Source organism: Doryrhamphus excisus, linkage group LG14 (genome assembly GCF_037039965.1).
Source record: "Doryrhamphus excisus strain RoL-2023G ecotype Guam linkage group LG14, RoL_Dexc_Guam_v1.1, whole genome shotgun sequence".
Classification (NCBI taxonomy): Eukaryota; Metazoa; Chordata; class Actinopteri; order Syngnathiformes; family Syngnathidae; genus Doryrhamphus; species Doryrhamphus excisus.
The window spans coordinates 10243271-10266501 of NC_136370.1; the positions used below are offsets into that span (position 1 = coordinate 10243271).

The window sequence follows — 23231 nt, forward strand, 5'->3', positions numbered from 1 at the left end:
CTGTTCTCAAATATCTTTTCTAATTTTTATTTTTCTGCACAAAATAAGATGAAAAATAAATAAACAAATCAAGAATAAAGAAAATCAATCAATCAGTAATAAATAAATATAATAATAGTAATAAAACGGCAAATAATAAAAACTGAAGAAACCACATAGTTGGTGGGTAGACAAATAATTTTTTTCAGATTAAAATGAACAAAGCATTATTAGAGCCCTGTAGACATGACAAAACATGACTATAGTCACATTTATACTATTTTTATTTACAGCATATTGTGCAACTGCAGGGTCTTGAGACACATGCTAACTCGCAAACTAGAGAGCTAGCGACCTAAACGGTAGCCTTCAAGTTATTTCCTTTAAACTTAAATAGCCAAAAACTTACCACTTCCACACGGATAGGAAGGTTAACTATTAACAGTTATTTAACCTTTAACATGAACATTAATCAAACGTAATATTTTTTTCTGGGTACATGATACCATACAGCATCCATATCAAACTTGCGCAGGCCGCACTAATATTAAACTTTCATATCAAGGCGGGGGCCTCAAACTAGTGTCCTGCGGGCCGCATTTGGCCCGCGGGCCGCATGTTTGGGACCCCTGGTTTAAACGGTGCCTGTATTAAAAGGAAAACTTTCCCTAAAACAATGCTTTTTATTTTTACCTTATTTTGTGATGTGCTAGTTGAACAGAAAATTAATTAAAATACATCGGCAATATAAAAAAATTAATGTAATAAATTCACCAATAAAAACGACCTGCTTGAGTTTGTGAATGTACTTCGCTCTCTGTGACTGGTTGAATATGAGGAAGTGTGTGAAAATGTGTGTACAGTGTTGTAATTGAGCACTACTGTGTGTGTATTAAGGTATACATAAAGTTTAAAAGAGCATCAGACCTTTCCTCTGTCGGGACGCACAATATGACCTTCAAGCATGTACTACAGTATCACAGGTGAACCAGTCTGCGTTCATTAAGCACTAAACTGCTTATGGAGTCATGGACTGCTTATTGGTTTGGTTACTGCTGTTAACGTCAGCATCTTAAATTATAGAACTGAGTCTCGCTACCCATCCCTATTCAAGGTAAGCACTTTTTCTGTATGGCAATAACTGATGAAATGCTTCCATTACCTGTACTGTATTTAACTGGTTTAAGTTCAATCTAAGGACAAAATCTGACTTAATGAAGGGATGAACCTCCTGAGATTGATTTTGTTTGACTTCCGAGGTTCATCATTGTTTCAAACTAAAACATTTAGAGCAGTTTAGAACTAAAGTTGTCAAATCTTTGGGCCATTTTGGGAAGTAAAAGTAAAAAAAACAGCAGCATGGCCTCCCTTTTCTCCTGTCAAGTAAGAGGAGGTCATAATGACTGAGGGTAACTACCTGGCGTGGGCGTACAGCGATCATTTCGCCGAAAAGAGAATGAGAAGAAAAAAACAGAACAAGTAACAAAAACCCAAAATGTCTTGGCCGCATGAAGCTGTTCAAATATGCATTAAAAGTATCTTTGACAGCCTAACCTTTAGAGGAAGGAACATTTCAAGATGTTTTTCTCTCTGGGGAAGAGGTATGTCTTTAAAAGTAATTTGCTACAATGGAATAACACTACAACACACACACACAAGCAAAATCACAGCTTTTTCACTGAACCAACCGACAGTGCTCATCTTGATGAAACCCAGTCACAGTTTCACTAAAATGTCGAATAAACCAATTTTAGTTTGGTGCTTCTCTGCTGTAACAGCAAGTCGGGTAACTTTCAGATTTGGCCTTGGCAGAGGTCTATGTGTTTTCCTGTAGTTTCTCGTACTTTCCAGGTGGCGCAAAACAGCAGTGAGGCTCTGGGACGGGATTCAAACATAGACGCAGTGATTCTTTTGCAATGATAAATGCAACAATATAAATGGAAATCTGTTATTTGTGTTTAAAAGTGACAGCTTTTGGCACATGACAGTGGCTGTCGTCAAGTCAGGTGTCTGACGATTAAATTGCTCATCTTGTCTTCATTTCGTTCCAATGCAGAGATTGATTAAAGTGTTTATTGTTGGCGACGTTAGGGGATTTGTTAAAAAAAGCTTACTGTTTGGAATTCTATTTGGTATGTTGTCCTCACTTACTGTCATCTTAAAGCCATTACACATTATGTCAGGGTTTTTTCTGTTGTTTATAATGTGCATGTAAGTACACTTTTAACCTAAGGGTACCCATACAACACTATTGAACATTACCTGCATTACAGATGAAAGGAGACAGATATCAATTTGGGTCAAAATCTAAACAAACAAAAAGAACAAAGCGCAGGAGATAATGTGTACATGGTGCTGAGAAAGACATTACACACTCTTATTCCTCTTAAAACAAACTCCTATATCAAAAAGGAAGCTCTTAAAAGGCTTTTGTTTTAATGTTTATACATAATGAGCTCTAAAATCCATTATAAATATAGTCGAACATGCTGTTATGTGTTTTAGTCTTTCAGAGATGTAAAGATCTATTATATGAAAGACGGATAATTCTTTCAGTGGATCATCTTTTTGGCGATGGGGCTCATAAGCCGTCTCGACTAACCCCTGTAGCAACACCAAGCCAGTCTGGAAGTTGAGCTGCAGATTAGATGATGAGGATTTGAACAGTCCCAGGAAATCTACAGCACAAATAGAGGCCTTTTACATGTACCAGTTGGTTTTTTGTGCATTGTTATTCAATGTTTGGAAATATTTCCAAGTGTTTTGCCCCTGGCCAAATTGGGGGTCCTAAGCAGATTTTTTTTTTATTATTTGAATTTTATTTATTTTATTTGTATTACAAAATGATATATATGTGTGATAAATATCACAAACAGGGTTGTTGCTAGGAATTCTGGGCTGAGAAAAATAATGTTGGTTCTCTGGAACCAAGCTCTTTTTATACGATTTACTTGAACCTGAATTTAGTTATATGCACGCTTTACATGGGCTGTCAACCATTATAACAAGGCAACGGGGTTGGTCTCTTTCTTTTCTCTCTTCTTTCGGGCTGACTTGGTGCTCTTAGGCTCACGGCCAAGATGACACCAAATTACAAAACCCATTTATGGTTTAGCCATTATGCTTAGCAAGAACCCATTAAATGTTGGTGCAAATCCAGACAACAATGCAAAAGAGGAATATATTTATTGGTTGTTGGCACGGTCAGAGACAGAAAAAGACTTAATAAAATTCGGAGACCTGGCTCTGTCCTTGGCAGCCCGGTGGACACCATGACAGATGGATGTTGGCAAAGCCGACATCCATCTCAACCTCAACCCGTGCACAACACTTTGGAGGCCCTGAGCGACTCCTTTCAGCAACACACTGTTGCATACAGAGTGCAGGTCATTCCTTCCTAAAGCAGACTTTATGACACACAATTGTAAACACTGTAATCTGGATGTTGTGTAAACTTTTTTTTTTCTGGTGTCCAATGTGTGTGCTCTGTGTGCAATATGTGTTATTTTTTATTTTCCTACTTTTATTGCATTACCTTTTTACTCTTTCATTCCCCATTGTAATGCAAGTCATGTTTATTTTTGTCCTGTTTATACTGCAACCGTGTAAAGTCTATTGGTTCCCTCACCAAGAATGCAAGTAGAAGGGTCCACTCATTCCACTTTAGACATACAGCTGCAACCATTGTAAATTCTATTCATTTTTAAAATGTCCAACCTTTATATAGCCAATTAAAAACAACTTCCCCAGCATACTGGGATATTATTATTATTACTATTATTATCCATCCATTTATTTCCCATCTTACTTGTCTTATTGTCATATTACTTGTCGCCTTGGGGCGAGAGGCCATGTGCATCCATTGTGAATACTGAAAGCATACTGAATATGCCTTCACAAATGGCAAGACTACAATCTGTTCTGTTTTTTTTTTTTACATTACCACCATGCTTACGTGCGTGTAAGGGAAGAAGACTAGCACGTAGGAGTGCGCCTGTGGCTCTCCTCTCAGAATATAAAAAGCTGACATTAAGCTCCAACCCCTCCCTCGCCGTGACGCCCTTAAAAGGACTTGCATGTCCCCTGTCACACAAATAGGGGCCACATCATGAAACAAATAGAAGTTGCAGACAGCAAAGGCGCGCTTGAGTGTGAGTTACCCGCCCTCTCCTCTGCACATAAAAAACGAGATAAGACCAGTCTGAGCTCAAGCGCTGTGGGCTGCAATATAAAACCAAAATCTTAGTGAGGCACCTGGAAAACTGACATCAGCAATTAAATCAAGTCCGCCTAATGTGGCACCCTGGGGGGAGTTCTGCAACAACCTTAACCGGATGTGACTTCAGACCCCTCCCTGTCCTGGTCTAAGGCTTTGCACTGAATGCTGTGATGATATAGCTGCATGTTGTGACACATTTCCCCTGCTCCAGTCTTTCACCAGATGAAAGCCTCAGAAGATTTCCCTGCTGAATTGGGCACACATGGCCTCATGTGGAACCGTGCAGGCTGTATTAAAATATCCCAGCTAAGAATAATGAGATGCCGGTTGCTCTGCAGATTGGCTGAGATTAACGGGAGTTAGAAGCACCCTCTGAGTTTCGCTTTAACATCTACAGAGCTTAATAAGCCTCAGGGCCAGTGCAATAGTTTAATGAGTTCCAAAATCTACACTCCCAGGTCAAAACATTAAATCCATCATTTTATACGATCAAACATATTACAAGATGAAGATTCAAAATAATGATAATACTACTGAACTTTGACACGGTCAGGTATAACTGTAACAATGATCATACAGAAATATGGATGCGTGTCGGAACTCAACATAAATGGAAAATGAAGTAGATATCAGTGCCTAATTTTGGTGCTAGATGAATAGTTAGTATTACGGAAATGAGGCAAACATGAGGTGTTGAGCAGCTGCGGTCAAGGGATTCTGCTTTGTGTGCCTGCTAATATTACCTTCATTGACATTGTTACACAGAAATATATATGCAGATCCTGACTTGTTGTGTTCTTCAAACCTGGTGCCATTACAAGTCTGCTACACATGCATAGACAATGGTGAGCATCTACCTAAAATCCTCAGGCCGAAGACTCTGCCACCTTCAACACGTGATTGCAGGTGATATTGTGCAAGTAACATCTTGTAACTTAACTTTTCGCAATGAAGACATGACTCTATTATGTACAATTAAGTAGCAAATATCACCAGAATTATGCATAAGTCATTCATTTCCGCTCCAATTGTGTGGAATGTATGCAATTATAGCACTGCATATTCTTACAATTTTACAACAGTTGGACTCACAGTGTATTAATATGACCAGGTGCATGCCGTGTTGTACGCTAACTGGAAAATGTACGGAAACTGAGGTAAAATTTTGCTGCAGATTTTCAACAACAACAAAAAAATCATGCTAACCAGGGAGGTACGCTAACCAAGGCTCCCCTATGTATACTTTTATGCTCACTATAGCATTTTAAATATAGCAATTACCATGAATTCCAGACTGTATATTGCTACTTTTTTCACACACTTAAACAATAATGATGCTAATTTATGGCTAAAAGATGTACAGTTCCCATGATGCTTCGAGTGCAGATTCAGGAAGTAGTGATTAGGATGCTAATATTACATGCTTTGCAGTCTTATGCAGCGATTGTGTTTTGATCTGAAAAATCTTAAGTCAATTTAATCAAGTATAGAATTACTACAGCTTCTCCTTGGGTTGCTTTTACTGTTGCAGCTGTTGAAAAAAACATCTCATGTCTCATGCATCGAAGCTAACAAGTGATGCTGAGAACACAGAGTGTAGGTAGGATTACAAGGTTTACAGTGCGTATTTGCGTACAGCCCCATTTAGATGCACTCAAGAGTCTGGAATTTATTTAATAAAACTATATGTTACTGTACGTTTATTTGCTGAATATTAATCTGCAATAAATCTTACCTGTATATATCCCGAGCCATCCCAAAATCTCCAATCTTGGCCACACGACCTTGTCCTTTGCACGTTAGCAGGCAATTACGAGCGGCAATGTCCCTGAATGGTGAGAAAAAGCACACACGGTTGTTACCATAAGTAATTCCACAGCTTTTCAGGAAGTTTATTAAAGTAGTTCATACGTTTTGATCTCTTAAAAGTCGGGAAACACAAAAAGATGCTCCTGTTCTGGATCAGACGTTTAGTGTCGTGAGCAAGTTGCCATCGGCATTGCTGGTGAAAGGCATAGCTTCCTGCGGTGCTTTTTATGACTCCATACACTTGCACTCAGAACAAACATTGAAATGTTTCTGCATATGCAGGGAACGTGGCTTAGATGAGAAAATACATGAAAGTGTTATTTGCACTGCATCGGGGTTTGTTTTGTGAAAGAATACTTTATTGCACACAGTCTTTTATATTCCTGCGCGTGGGGGGTAAGGAAAAGCTCACACTGTACTTTAATACATCCTGGTATGTGCAACTTTCTTCAGAAGCCATGTTGTGAGCAGACATCTCTTCATCAGGCCAGACAAGTGGGCACAAGCGCCAGTAAATTGCCAAAATTGAGCATGAAAACAAGAGCATGTGACACTGTGCTACAGTTGGATCATGCGATTGCTGCAGAGATACGTACAAAACACATGATTAGTTGCGAGATGACCCACATCAGCCTGCATGGGCATACTGCAGACAGCCGTCCTCTGATTAAAGTAGATGTGAAATGACACAATGGGGATATAGTAATAGTTCAGACTGATTTTAACTCAGGGGCTCTTTTACGACATGGACTAAAGTGTTGCCCCAATTCATTGTGCCAGAGGAGTTTGTAACGATAACAAGCTTTGCATTGAATAATTTAGTATGAACTAAAATCAACATGTCTAGGGCATCTGCGTACTTTTTATAATATGTCTCAGGGGCTGCTTTTAGTCAGCGTGGATGTAATTTGCAGCAAAGTATTTGAATGATTATGTATTTACAAACAACACATGAATATCTTTGTTGGGGCATAACACAAAAGTATCCTATTCAACATGGAGAAGGAATACAATGTGTTTATTAAGCAGCATCGCAGGTATTTAAAAACTGGAACAGTTCTTTCATTTCCTGATTACAAACACTGTGTGGGGAAACGGTCACATACACACAAACGACAAATCCAAGCGCCCGAATCCTTGTTTAATGGCTTGGAAGAAGTCATGCTGATGATTTGGTTCTGCTTGTAAGCAAGGACAAGCCTTGGAATGCAGCAGGAATTGTCACTGACTGCAATCAGGGGCCTTCAGGGAAGGACACGGTGCTGTTGTGCATGCAGCAGTGATGTCAGAACAGCCACTTATTAAAACAATATTAATAGGCCGCATATTGTAGACTTTACTCATAGTAAAGTCAACTAGGCTCAAAGGTATGTTTCCCAGCAGTGTTTTGAGAACTTTGCTATTGCAATTAAAGTGTTGCGTGGGCAGCAGTGAATGGCACCTTAATGCCTTCGGCACAGTACTTCACTTATGTGATTACAATTGATATTGTGTTCATCAAGCCTATTGTAAGGATTAATGGGATTCAGGTTTACATTAACAGTTTGTATAGATGCTTATTCTCACCTTATTCATTTGTCATTCACTTCAAGTAAACACACCTTCATAAATGTTGTAATTAGCCACAAGGACAGTGTGACGGACCATTTCAATACTTGCAGAAAAACTTATAAAAGTGTAGAAGGTCAGAAGGTTATGTAGAAGACTCGACCATTAGGTGGATTGATGGAGCTTTATTGCTCCATGTTGGTTTAATAGGCCTCGTTTGTCAATGGCTAATACCTGACCTGAAAGGAAGATGCACTTCAATTGCCTTGATGTGATTGTGGGAGGGAATTTGACCTTTTCCCATATTGAGCCACCTGACCTTCCTCTATTGTGTCCATAAAGGTGATTTTGGAGTTTGTGCATCGAAAGAAGCTTTTAAAAACACCAGGTAACATTCTATTGTTTTTCAAACTGACTGCTCAAGGATATAAAAGGGATAAAGTGAATGTGCCTTCTCTATAAGCCATAAAAAGAGGCAACAACCTGGCTGTTCTGATGGTAAACTCCCTACTTGTCCTATCAAGAGACAAAATGTGTCCTGATGTTTCACTTGAACAGATGTAGTCACAATAATTTCTTTGTTTATGCAATCTGTATGTATTTTCCCTCCATTTCTATTGCATATCGACAATACATTCATACTTGAATTGCTGTCATCTGCCACATATGTTACACAAATAATTCATCCCTAACTACAGCACTGCATGTCTCTATGACAACTGTGCATTTGCAAAACTTGATTAGGTACCTGTGGATAAACTGGTTCTCCTCCAGATACTGGCAGCCTTTGGCGATGTCTCTCGCTACATTGAGAAGGTCAACCATGGACAGATTAGAAGGTTGATCCTGAGAAAGAGTCAGAAGACATTTATGGGAATTTGTGTGTGAATTTGTGGAGACACATTGTGACTGTAAATAAAACAAGCATGTTAGGATATTTGATGTCATTTGGCTCATGAAGTGTCTGGCTTAGAAACCTTATTTGTTTGATATGTGTACCAGTCACAATATGTAGAGTATAGCCCACCTGATCAGTTAATTAATCAAATCAGTGCCTTAAATTTCGATTCAATTTCTTTTTTTAGTTTACCATTTACCAATACAATGGATCCTGTCACATCTGCAATTCAGAATTCACAGTCGGACCGCAAATTTGTGGATTTTTGATTAAAAAAAAAAAAAGTCTACAATTTTACACAGAACACAGATCTCAAAGTGGGGAACAAATCATAAAAACATGAATACAATTAAAATATCAGCATACATTTCTACATGTTGATGCTTCATTGGTAATGTGTTTTGGTCAAGCGTTGGCATTTCGCACATTTTTGGCGCACTATGCACCAAAGTTGCTATTAATTTCAAAAACGAAACTGAGAACCAATTCCATCTGTTCATCCATCATCTGACATTACTCAATTACTTGCAAATATTTGCCATTCACAAGTAGTGCCGAAGCGTAACCCCCCAAAAGTGCTGTATTTTGTAAAATTGTATGAGTATGAGTTTGGTGACTCAAACACTGTATGTACTTCTGGATAGTTCCACAGACACACTGCTTTACTCCATTCCTGTATGATTAACCACCATTTGCCCCAATACCTTTGTCCATGCAGTATAAATATCAGCTGCGTGAAACAAGACGGGCTCATAAATGAAATGTCTCACCAGTCGAGGTCTCATCTCCCTCAGGAAGGTTTTCAGGTCTCCTCCGGTCATCAGCTCCAGCAGTATAAACCTGGGCATTGCATGCAGACTGACTCCTACACAGCGTACAATGTTCTGGTGGCTGAACTTACTGCAGGAATAAAAAGAAGGAACCACTGATTATTTTGGCCTTACATATGGAAATATTTGGCACAATAAATAAATGGTTCTTACCTGATGATTAGAGCTTCCATAAGGAAGTCCAACTCATCTTGTTCAGAGCAAACCTCAGGAAGTGTCTATTTTTGTTTACGGGAAAAAAAATAATTTAAGTTCACTGAATTAGAGTGTAATGTGCATATGACAAATGTATTTATTTTTTCCCCAAAACCTCTCATTGCAAAAGAGTGATTGAAATAGCCAACATCAGAGAGGGTCAAAGAAGCCATTTCCCTTTTTACGTCATTCAACACATACTTCAACTTCAAACTCTAACCTTTAGGAAACAGCTCTAGGCTTAAAGTGGAGAGACATCACCTTTACTGCCACATGAAGTGGACTTTGTTCTCCTGGTATCCCGACTGCCAGACCTTCATACACTTCACCAAAAGCACCATGACCGAGACCCCTGGAGACACATGTGCATCAGGTATTTCCCTTGACAACCACATATCTTGTTTCAGACATTATTCTTAACTACACAGTAATATATAGAAGTAGATCAGAAAGTATTTGGACAATGTGAGAGTTTTTAAAAAATATGCCTTTAAAAGCCAGCACGGTGGATTTGAAATAAGATGTGATTGAAGAGTCTTTCAAAGTACTAAATATAACTAGAATGTTTACAATGTTTAAAATCTGGTCATTATCCTAAACGTAGTGAGTCATTGTGTCGGTCATACAGTTTCTTTTTTCTCTGTGGGTTGAAGAAGGGCAGTAGGATACACAAAAGAATGTAAAGTAGCAGAAATTATATTCATACATTGCAGTATATTATATATGTTCTATATCTTTTCATTGTACTTTTCTTAAAAAACTAAAGTTAAAATCTTGTACTGTCTTGTTCTCATAGACCCAATCTCATTCATCGTCTCATGTTGTGACACCCGCAGGCCATTACATTATCATACTGCAACATGAGGGGATGCTTGTGGACGAATGGCATAACACTGTTCCTCAGGATCTCATCACAGTATCATTCAAAATGATATCACTAAGATACACCTTTGGTTGAAGTCCAAAACATACAAATGTCCATACCATAATTCCACCATGACCATGGGGCCACTCCATCCACAGGAGCATTTTATTGATGGCATTTTGGAAGCACAGACATACCATGATGAGATCCTGAGGCCCATTGTTGTGCATGACCCCAAGTTGCAATGATCTGTAGACAATTCCAGGAAGCTGAAAACATCCCAGTTCTTGCATGACCAGCATACAAAGCAAACTTGTTACTCACTGAGTGAGTGAATGTTTGGAATGCTCTAGTTTGGTGTATACGGTATTTGAGACAAATGCTGGTCACAACAGACAGTGACTGGTTTTCGGACCCCCCGACGGCCACTCCCAATACAGTTAATCTGAATTATGAGTGCTGCTTATAACAGTCAGATATTGAATTATAGAATTCATTCATTCATTTTCTACCGCTTTTTCCATAGAATTGAATTATAGAATTGTGAACAAATATGTGAAAGACATTGGCCTTACAGGACGAATATTAAACACTTTTGCTTCATATTTTTGTCAAGTGTAATTTTTTTTTACATCAGAAAAACCTTTAAATGCTGTTACTATAACAACTGCCACTGTAATATTTTAAGTAACATATGATAGAGTCTTGGTTGTTTGTCTATATGTGCCCTGTGATTGGCTGGCGACCAGTCCAGGGTGTACCCCGCCTCTCGCCCAAAGACAGCTGGGATAGGCTCCAGCACCCCCCGTGAGGAAAAAGCGGTAGAAAATGAATGAATGAATGAATGATAGAGTCTCCATTTCTGATCTGCTCATCATCCGTGTTTACACCTAGTTACATTCAGGTCCTGGGATTTAGTTTAACTTAGTTTTAGTTTGACCATATGTGACTGTTACCAACATGAATCCGATTCATTTACCTAGTTTAACTAGGTCATTTACCTACGTTTCATTTACCTAGTAAGGGAGATGTTGCGCCTTGGTACTTCCTTCAGGTCATTGACTGAGGCCGTCTTTCCAGCAAAGCAGTAGTTTGGATTATAGTCAGTCATGATGGTGGAGGCCCGCAGTTTACTGAGCTTGCAGTCTGGACTCTGTAGCTCCAACTGTATAGACTGTAGCTCGGTGTGTTTGCGCCTGTACACTGATGAGAAGAACATCATTTATACTTTCTCAAATAACCAAATTCTATTACACACCAAACTTTGACATCCATCGTCTCGTTGACGCTTAATGCTTGGAGGCAAAATACACAAGTGCAAATCGTATTCCTCTCAAAAGACCTTTTGTCTGCATAACTCGTGTCAGTGAAATATAGACTCTTAAAGAGACACTGATCTTTTCAACATATTCATAATGTAAATATGACTTGACACTAAATACAGTGACAGACACATCAAAGCAATGTATGCAGATTTATGTAAAACAGTTCAATGGATGGTGACACAAAGCCTGCGACCTGTGCTTACAGGCACATTAGTCCAAGTGAGAACCGTTGGTGTGTGCATTCATATTTGTGTGTCTCGAAGAGCTATTTAGCAAACGTTGTCTACTGCGGGAGAGTTGTCAGCCTCCAGCTAGGCTGCCATCCATCATTAACACAATTCATTGGCACACAGAGGTAGTCCTCACCCCCCTGCTTTCTCACCGAGCACAGGTGGGAGTCTAAACGTGTGTACGCGTGTTGCTCTCCAAGTGGGAGAGAGAACGTGGGGGCGCATGTGGAGGAGATGATGACTTGATTACTGCATGTCTGGCTTTAATGGTTCAAAAGCTGTTGGGCAATCGGATGTGCGCACTGGCTTCAAGGCCTCGGTGTTCTGAAAACAATATGTTAAGTGCCATTCAAGAGGGACTGGGCCGAATGCTGCAGAACTTTGTGCATGTGGGCGGTAGAAAAGTATCTACAGTGAATACAGAGACAGAAAATACATGTAGCCACGTAATTTTGAACCTTCAAACTTGAATACTTGGTTCTTTACAGTCATTAACAACTGAATTGCAGTGCAATGTATGCATACACTTGCTACTTTTTAAGTAGGAAGGTCGGTAGGATGGTAGCCTTCTCAAGTCTACATTAGTCTACACTAAGAGTGATGCAATTTATGCATTTCATATGTCACAGGAAGAACATTTATATAACTCTTGTTCTGATTCTAGCAAATTATACCCAATGCGGCCAGTGAGTGCATCTGTTATATGTGGTCCTTGAAACAGTAATGTAAAATATAAGCCAAAGGGTGAGCAGCCTTTCCATCTTAATATGCTTAGTTATTACTGTCACTTTCGTAAAGTCAGATGTGTGTTTGGGAGGAGGATGGCTTCGTGCAGAGAGGACAGTTGAGTTTGCTGATGTTGTTTTGGCCAACAGTTGCCCGTTTTGTTTTTGCAATAACAAGATTGTTGACCAAGCACCTTTTTGTCACCGTTACAACATGCAGGTAGATGTTAGAGTCTTTATGATGGTGTGTATTGAGAGTAGTGTACTGTAGCGGCATGTTATTCGTACATAGTGTATTCTTCCACCGTAACTGGTTCTCGAGCGTATCTCATGTTAACAAACCAACATTAAAAATTTATTCACGGTAGCGTATACATATCCCCGGAATCGGCGTATAACAGAATGGCGTAACCTGAAGACCACTTGAAGTCATCTTGTGGCACATTATTTTATGCTGACACCCATAAAAGATGATACCCTGTCAACCTCTATTAGAGCATCAACAATGTCCGTTAAATCTCCTGTACCTCTTTTCTCAAGTTGCCAACACAATCAGGGAGTGATTGATTTCTCTAACTGATTTGACATCATCAATCGTTAAGAAAACCTGCCGACAAAGGCTGACTATTACCTACATGCCGTATGTACTGTGTAGCTGTCCACTAGGGTATACCTTTGACCAATATCGTTTTGCCGTTCCCAGTGTGTCAGGAGCCGACTAACTCTTGGGCTTATAAATAAATTTGATCTTTTCCTAACTCATCAAGACTTGTGCCCTAAATAATTCATTGGCAGGGGAAAGACACTGGTAGAATTAATACCAACGTGACCAGGAAAAAGAATCAGAGGCTGATTTATATTGCGACGCAGACCAATTTTTTTTAATTTGAATAATGAATCATGTAATGCTTTTGTTGTCTGTGTGATATATAGCATTAGCTTCAAAGGAGAAAGTAGAAGTTATAAAATGTATAGTTGGAAAAAACATGGGGAAAAGGAATGGGAAAAAATGATAATCTACAGGAAAGCATAGACATGGATGCAAGTTAGCAAGGAAACATAATTGAAATATAGACCATACTCTTCGTTACCAGACTACATTTATATATTTTGTGCAAATTTAGATTAGCATTTGTTGTTATCTTGCAATGTGCATCTCTCAATCATCTTTTTTTCACTTATTAACTAATCCAAACTATAAGTAAGGGATCTTATATCCATTGGTGCCAACACTTACTTATCATGACTCCAGACACGGCCAGCAGGAGCGCTGCGATAAGGGCCGAGGTTCCGACAGAAAGACCCAGGGCCAGGTGGGAGAGAGATGGCTGTGAAGGCAGGAGGGACACCTCTGCATGACAAGGGAAGACAAGAGAATTTCAGTCATTACCTTGCAAGAGGTGTATATTAACATTCCTTTTGCTGCTCTGATCCCCAACTTAATTAATGATGTGAAAGAGATGACACAACAGAGCTAGAGAAGATGTGCGGCATATCAATTCCTTGTTGTGATGATGGAAGATCTCATCGCTCTTGTTCACGCTGAGGTACAAATCTGTACGCCGAGAGGGACCATATTCAGACGGTGACCTTTTCTGACCGAGGCTCATACAATTACTGGCTGCTTGTCCTGACAGACAATATATTTGCAAATCCTCAGGGCAAGGAGAAAGTCTAGGTCATTAAGATATTATTGAGATGGCAATGACGCTATTATTTTGATTGTAATGATAGTTACAACTCCCCCGTACCGATTCATTTGTGATCCACATTCAAATATTCAGTATTCATCTGAGATAGCAAATTGTAATTGGAGAGGTAATTCTTGCTTCACAGAGGGCTGAATACAGCCTTTTGTTAGAGTTTAACTCGGTTATAGTGAAGGCTGACATGGTCTTACACTTGCATAAACTCAAACTTATGAAGCATATTCTAAATCCACTTTGGCATCATGAGGAAATCTTTTATCCTAAATGCTTGACATGACAAGAGATTTTTTAACAAATGGTAGCACAGAGATAATTATTGTGGAACTGAACTCAACATGTGGAGCCACAGCCCTAATACCATTAGGTACTGTCTAATAATTCCCAGTACGGGTTTGTAATTTTTAACAGATAATAAAGGCATTCACTGAGATAAAGATTCACTAAAGTACAGTGCCTCCAAGGCATAATTACTATTGCAGATTAATTCATTTTTTATTCACTGAGTCACAGTCCATTAAAGGTACAATTACGTTTAACTCAATCAATTACGATTATACCCGAGTGGGGAAAAGTGAGACAATGCAATGTAAAGGTATATCATCGCACCTGTAGAGTTGATGCAGGACACGCCATCGGGTGCCAGAATAAGGTCATCGTCACAGTAGCAAACAATGTCGCCCTTTATCTCGTGGCATTCACGGCTCTCACAGTGACTGCAGTTTCGTACTGGACTGATGATCACCTCTCCATCGCTCTCCATTCCTGAAATATCGGATATATCGACAGTCTTTATTTCATATAGTGATAAATGGATCATACTATTGAATGTCATTGCCACTGTCATGATCTCTTGATGGCAAAGGCATCTCTATGCTGAGTGTATAAGCAAGGCCCCTCTCAGTTATTTTAAACTTCTTCAAAGATTCTGAGGATTATGGAACAAAAAAAATCATGTTGTACACCATAAAATCAGTCTCTGGTGGACATATTTGTGTGGAGATTGCATGTTCTCCCCATGCATGCATACATTGCATGCATGCATACATTATGCATACATTATTTTTATGTTATGTTATATTTTTTCCTATAATTTGAGCCGATACAAATGCACATACAATGTCCTTCACTATTGGTGAACATGTTAAAAATGACTTTTAAAAGCTGTTATTTAATGAAACAACAACAAGGAAGCATTGTTAGTAAAAATGTAATTGCATTGTCTGAAACGCTATACACATTAATAATATTTTTAATTTTGCATGTGGATATAATAATGGATTAGATTTAATAAAGCGCTTATCAAGGTACCCAAAGCGCTTCATGGTGAGGTGAACCCATTATTTATTGACTCCTCAGTCACACACTGATGTAATCTACATCTGTAGCTGTAGCTGCCCTGGGGTAGACCGATGGAAACATGGCTGCCAAATTGCACCTCCAACCACCACCAAACATTCATTCACATTCATACACCGCCACTCGACACAACAGGGACACAACAAAACTGAGTGGAGGAAGTGAGGATTAAACCACGAACCTTCAGGTTTCTGGACAACCTGTGCTCCATACTGAGCCTCTGCCACTAATTCTATTCCATCAACAACATACCACATGTACTCCATTGTGATTAATATTTACTTTGCCTCAGTGTGTTGCATGAACAGCAATGAATTGTAAATTTAGTGCGAGTCAAGCCGAGCTCTTGCAGATGAATATTCCCAGTAATGACGGCCTATGAGTGAATCAGTGAGGTAATATGATGTAGCTTTTGGCAAGGACCATATCTATACACACAGTGAGCCCTGCAAAGCAACCCAAAGCTACTAAACGCTGCAATGAAGAGCAAACACTACCCTATTTAGGTCCTTTTAGATGTCAGCAACAGAAAGTGGAGACAAATTGCTCCAATATGAATTCATTATGGGCTGTTTGTGGAAGCGTGTACTCTTTTGGATTGCAACACAATCACATTCATCTGGAGAAGCTATTTCCCCTCAACAATTTGTTATTAAGTATAATGAGTACAAATACAGATGCATATTTATCAAATTGGGAAATAATAGATGCTTTGTTTCCATAGAGACTTGAAAATGTCTTGACCACCAAGCCTGAGACACTTTATGGCAAAAATTAGTCCAGCACTTGTGTCACAGTTGTACTTTACGGTGGTGCCTCAAGCCTGGTTGACCCAATTTGAATTATACCTCAAATCTGAGGGGAAATAAGCTTTTTTTTTGTTGGGATGTTCCGATCAGGCTTGTATGCTGCCGATACTGATCCTGATAATCCGTGAGTGAAATCGGTTCCAATTCCAATACGGATGCAATGCATGCAGTGTAAACGCTCAAATGTACTACAAGCTATATTCGGGGTCACCAAGTTATTTTCTTGTGATCGTGGAGCATCCCTACTTTTTTGTAGATGTTGCTTTTCATTAGCTTTTTGTGATAATAATCCAAATGACACTACAAAAAGGTGTCAATGATGGTAAAGAGGAAAAACGTGACCATGGAACTGCAAGTGGAACGCAGTACGTTCAAATATTGTATGGATATTGGATATTCCGTGTACTTTTACATGAAAAAGCAATTCTAATTTGTATTACGAATAAAAAAAAAAAACGTATTACCAAGAATAGGGAAGTAGGGTCAAGGACCAATTAATGAGTTTTAATGAGCTTTTAAAAAGTCTATCTCCCATCAGCATCTTCCCAAAGTACAACATACAGTATACCTTTTTATTTCATTTTATTATACCAAAAAAAAAATCTACTTTCAATGCCTTGTTCCCAATTTATCTTCAGAGTTGGGTAAAGAAGAGACAAGTTAATGAACAATCTGACATGTTCAATGTGAACAGTTCCTTTGCTTCCTCTTGTCATCTAATTTTCAAAACATTATCACCTGTCTCGGTAACAAGACAAAAAAACATCCATTTACTCAAGGGTCTTTTGATTCATCTTTGCTTCCTGTCTGTGGTTATTCTTGGAAAGAAAAAGTGTCCCAGCAGTACACATTAATTATTATTAATACTTGCAATAGCCATGGTTTGATGCTGGAGAATGGAACTGTACAGTTTTTATTCCCATACAAACGGCATCAACATATTCTTTGAATGCGGTTACCTTTAAGAGGATAGAGGTAGGGCTCTCCTGCTGGACCAAAGAGGGATGTACCATCATCACCGTCATGTTTAGGGTTGTCATTTAATGAGGTGTTACCACCTGAAAAAAACAATGACCAAAAGATACAAGCACAGTGAGTAGCTGTAATTTTTCCAATGAACAGCGTGCGCTCTGACAAGAAGGAGGAAATAGATACCAATTTATGGCTGTTATTGCGCTTTTGTGCTTGGTGGATTATAGAGGATATACTATACATGTGTCAACTGTAGGACTGTAAGTTATCAACTTGAATTTCTCCCTGTGCCATTTTCACATGTGATATAATATACAACAAGTAACATAAAATCTCTTTAACTGACCTCTGTAGCCTCCACCACCTCCTCCGGCCATGCAGCCACCGCCACCACCCCCAAAACCTCCTCGTGTCTGCCAGAATTTTTGACAGGCCTGTCCTCCCTGCCCTCCTAGCAGCAGAGGTCTGCCACCCTGACTGACAGGAGTACTGTCATTCCATCCTCCACCTCCACCTGTCACCAGATGCAACATACAGTATGTGTGATATGATAACGTAATGTGCAGTGAATCATAATTGTATATATGTGGGGAGTGAGGGGGGAGAAAGAGAGGGAAATGGACAAAGAGAATCTGAAACCGAACTGAAGAGATAAAAAACAGGCACATACAGAACAAGAATAAATATTTCATTCACCAGTTTCCTTTAAGTAGTGCCTCACTGTTTTGACAAGTTTGCCTTACTTTATAGAACACATGATGCAGCAATAGAAATATAAATCACTTTAATGATTTATTTTCATTTTACCAGCATGTAGGTATTTTTTTTTTACTCCTTTAAAAGGAACTTTATCCAGCTGGCTCAAGATTACATTTTTTTCACCATCTGCTCGCTTACTGTATGCTGAGACGAGGAGAAGGCGTATGATTAAATAAACTGTGCAATATTGACTGTACATATTGTCAGTGTGCAAGTCTAAACATGTGATGCTGCACGGTGGTCTTGTGGTGAGCATGTTGGACACACAGTCAGCAGATCGGAACGATGTGTCATTTTGCATGTTCTCCCTGTGCTTGTGCTGTTTTTCTCCGGGTACTCCGGTTTCCTCCCACATTCCAAAAATATGCATGTGAGGTTAATTAACTGTGATTGGTTGTTTGTCTATGATGTCTGTGATTGTGACCAGTCCAGTCCAGTCCAGGTTGTACCCCGTCTCTTGCCCAAAGTCAGCTGGGGTAGGCTCCAGCATACCCACAACAAGTGAGAATAAGTGGCATAGAGATGGATGAACATACTTCAATGTAACTTTGTTGAGCGTGTTCAAAATAAACTAAACCATTACCGCTAACATGGAATGACTGTACCACATGACACAACACATTCAGCCCATTTAAAATTACATGTTAGACATGCACCTAAATTATAATAATCTAACCAAAATAATCATGACATTTGACATGATTTAGATACAGCTCTCAGTATGAAGCAAATGCAGTTGTACTACTGAAAACTACAACCATAAAAATATAACATATTGGGAGTTAATATTTAAGATGGTTAATCTAAACTGGGTATTATAATCAGTGTAATGGCAGAGCTGTAAGACTGGATTGTGCAAGTGGCCATATGGTCAAATGGTTTCACCTGGCACCCCCATTTTCCATTGCTCATTAAGTCTGGCCCACATTTAAGTCAAATGAAGAAATGTATTGTTTGTATTATATATATTATTCATTCATTCATTTTCCACCGCTTATCCTCACAAGAGGGGTGCTGGATCCTATACCAGCTATCTTCGAGCGAGAGGCGGGTTACACCCTGGACTGGTCGCTAGCCAATCACAATCACAACAACCATTCCCACCCACATTCATTATACATTATTTATTTATTCAATTAATTATATATTTTTAGAGGCTGCACAGTGGATGAGTGGTTAGCTAGGAGACCTGAGTTGGATTTCACCCTCTGCCATCTCTGTGTGGAGTTTGCATGTTCTCCCCGTGCATGCGTGGGTTTTCTCCGGGTACTCCGGTTTCCTCCCACATTCCAAAAACATGCTAAGTTTATTGGCGACTCCAAATTGTTGTTGGTTGTTTGTCTATATGTGCCCTGTGATTGGCTAGCGACCAGTCCAGGGTGTCCAGGGCAACCGTTGTGAGGATAAGCAGTAGAAAATTAATGAATGAATATATTTTTAAATAGTTGTTGTCATCTTGTACAACATTAATAAACATCATTTTTTAAATGTATTTGATATTTCACTTATCCCGGTGTGTACTGTCTGCAACCGACCCACAATAAATCTGTGATCCACTTTTGGGTCCCAACCTGCTGGTTGAGAATCACTGTTGTCTCCTACTGTATTTAGCCATACACAACATAAAAAAGCAGTGCGCCAAGTACCATACCTGCAGCATTTGACTTCCCGTTGCGACCCGGTTGACTGAGGTCATAGTCCATCTGTTCCAGCTGGCTCTCTGAGTGGCTGTTGTAGCCTCGACCACCTCCGCCAGCAGCAATGATGAGGGGGACCTGAAGCCCTTTCTCCACCTGGGTGATTATTCAGTATTACTGACTGGGTTCAGCACTGTTCCCATGTCAGTACCATACTAAAAACATGCATCACTATGTGGACTACTATAATATAAAAAGAAAATAATAGAGAATATGATTACATATTTATGAACATGGAATTTTAAAGATCACAATATAAGTCAACATGAAGTACCTGTTAGTATAATTTCTTTATTATATTCTTACCTTAAACACAAATGTAGCACCGCCACCACCTCCGCCTCCACCTTTTACTTGACTTTTATTCAACATTGGGCTGCTCTGTTCCAGGCAGATCTTATTCAACATGACTTTGGACTGCGGAAAGAGAGAGACAGAGGGAGGTTTGGCTCCTGTTTGATATCAGTTGTGTATTCGAATGCAGATCAGTTATTGACTTCCCACTGCAAAGACAATTATGGTGTGAACGTTTTACTGCTTTTGTTTTTCTAGTATATTGAGAATCAACAGTTAATGAACTATCTGATGTTATTCCACTGAAAAATAACACAATTTCAACAATTGTGTCTGCCATGTTCTTCTCCAATAATCTTTCTGTAAGTTTGATTTGAAAACAAGCATTTAGTTAGTGCTGTTTTCCAACATATAACGACTTCTGCTTTTAATCTGTTACACTTTTGGCATTAAAACATCTTCAATTAAATATTGCTTGGTCAGCTGTGTCTGCAAAGTTTGCCCAAGCCCTCCACAAATCTCTGATAAGGGGTTGCTATGAGGTGTGGGCAGATTGATCCAAATATCAATTACATTATATTGATACCAAGTAGGTGTTAAGTCGGTGCATACAATATCACCAACCCCTAGTTGCCATGACAACAGCAGAGAAGTTATTCTTATTACAACCAGTGATCGCTATTCAAAAACTATTTGATAGACTCAAACATGCCCTCACAGTCAGTCTGCTGACTTGCGACTCCTGAATCCGCCTCCAGTGAAAGCTCAGAGGGCTGAGTGCAAGGAGAAGGCGGGACTTTACTGACTTTGACTGGCAGGTAAACAAATAATAATGCATTCAAAAGTTTTGGAAGAGTCTTCACTTTTTCTACATCTTAGCCAGTTTTGTCATTGTAGATTCTCACTTTAAAGTAGTCTGGGGGAAAAATAGAACAATGGATGTGTATGTGTATGTGCTCAAAAAGGTATTCTATTGATAGCAAAAAAACATAAGCATATGCACAGGGAGCAACAGTGTTTGTAAGGTCATTTCTTTTGGCATCTCAGTGCTGCAACAGCCTCTTCAAGTGTTTGTGCCTTGCTCACTGACACCTAAGTGCTGCCTTGCTTGGTAAAGGAATCTAATTTAAAGAAATGAATAAACAAGAAGTAAAAGTCTGACGCATAAAACATCCCTGAAGGCACAATCCTCCAACAAAAGACAGCCAAATTGTTGTGTGCATTTAGTGGTGTTCCCTTGACAACAGTACACTAATGTAGTTCCTCATTGTGTGCATTTGATCAGGGTCATTTAAGTTGCAACATGCTCAACTTTACTGAAAATAGCAATATTCCTGTATCAACCTGTTGAATGCAAACCTTTACATTTGCCAGACTATAACATTGCCATTTTATATGTATCATAAAGACACGCAGGCCTCACAGCTGGGAGACCCGAGTTCAATCCCACCCACGCCCATCTCTGTGTGGAGTTTGCATGTTCTCCCCGGTTTTCTCCGGGTACTCCGGTTTCCTCCCACATTCCAAAAACATGCTAGGTTAATTGACAACTCCAAATTGTCCATAGGTATGAATATGAGTGTGAATGGTTGTTTGTCTATATATGTGCCCTGTGATTGGCTGGCGACCAGTCCAGGGACAGCTGGGATAGGCTCCAGCACCCCCGCGACCCTTGTGAGGATAAGTGGTAGAAAATGAATGAATGAATGAATGAATGAACACTACTGAAATACACATACATATGCTAGTTCCGTCAACAACAACAGCAGCATAGATACAGCGACAACACTTACGATGTCCGCTCTCCTTGGGATTGCTGCGTGCGCCAGCACAAGACGTGTGTTCCAGTCCTCAGGTAAAAAATGCTGACGGCAAATGAGCATCTTGTTGAGTCTTTGAAATTGAGAGCTTAGTAATGACTCTGAGAATAGTGATTAGCGACGTGTCATGCTAGCCCACAAGATAAAAGTTTTTTATGTTAGCTGCTACAATAACAATATCGCTGTAACTTGGTTAATATACAAGTCAGTTCTGTAAATGGAACACTTTTGAAGGTTTATTTTGTGAGGGCTTTAGCGTCAAAATAGGTATTCCCTATGACGGCCATTGCTAGCTGGAATACACAAAAAGTGGAATAAAATACAGTATGTGTTCATGTTTCACATGAGGATTGTGAATGATGGGCAAAAGTCCCAAAAAAGTGCAGTTCCCCTTTAACACATGTGTGTATCGATGCTGTGTTTTCACTAAATAATCCTAACTATATGCAAAGGCTAGCTAGTGGCTTCCACAGCAGTGCACACGCACTGGGTTGACCTCATCGCACGATGTGAACAAAAAATTGCAGGACACTTGTAGATTTATAGTATGCAGATGTGCGGAAATTTGACTATAGTTTGATTCACTTTGTAAGGAGTTATTTCAGGAGCAAAATGAAAGGGTTGAAAACATACTTGCATAAGTTCTCCCTAATGCGAGTGATATGCTCCAATGTACAGCACACAGACACACTACTGACAGGCGCTGCAACCAGCGAGCCTGTCCAGGGAGGGGCGGTCGCTGTGTGTGACTGGCCAATCAAAGAGCGTGAAGAGTGAATACATAATGATGATTTTACGTCATCAAGATTATGGATAATGAGGAGTTGTATTTGTTTCATTAGCTTACTCTGCAAAAACACATTATCCGTAACGGACACTCGTTTACCCTGAGTATCCAGCTCATCCGTACTGTCAACACACATTGAAGACTGTTATTGTACATGAATAAGTTGCCCTCAATGTCCTGTATTTTCTGTGTGCTCATTTTCGAGTGTTTTGTTCGTAAATAACTTATGTGAGTAATCTAATTAGAGAAAAAGGTAACAATTTAGTTATTTGTGTTATAACCTCAATTTGATTCTGAATAAAGTGTTCAAGCCAAAATCAGCATGCGGATCAAAGGATCCGCTGTGGTGACTCCGTAATCAGGAAGAAAGCCGAATGAAACAAACAAAAACCTCATTTTGATTCT

At 39.4% G+C, this 23231-nt stretch overlaps 1 protein-coding gene across 5 annotated transcripts in view; it reads right to left on the minus strand.

The window, feature by feature from the left end:
• Positions 1-23231, minus strand: part of alk (ALK receptor tyrosine kinase) — a 266664-nt gene that overhangs the window by 10381 nt on the left and 233052 nt on the right. For all 5 annotated transcript variants that reach the window (XM_058091041.2, XM_058091039.2, XM_058091042.2 and 2 more), the window contains 12 exons: positions 20232-20342; positions 19880-20021; positions 17816-17983; positions 17457-17555; positions 14939-15094; positions 13861-13974; positions 11360-11546; positions 9740-9830; positions 9437-9501; positions 9224-9353; positions 8304-8401; positions 5934-6026 (listed from right to left, as the gene is read on the minus strand). In XM_058091041.2, the coding sequence (XP_057947024.2) occupies positions 5934-6026; positions 8304-8401; positions 9224-9353; positions 9437-9501; positions 9740-9830; positions 11360-11546; positions 13861-13974; positions 14939-15094; positions 17457-17555; positions 17816-17983; positions 19880-20021; positions 20232-20342 (1454 nt within the window). The remainder of the gene's footprint in view (positions 1-5933; positions 6027-8303; positions 8402-9223; positions 9354-9436; positions 9502-9739; positions 9831-11359; positions 11547-13860; positions 13975-14938; positions 15095-17456; positions 17556-17815; positions 17984-19879; positions 20022-20231; positions 20343-23231) is intronic.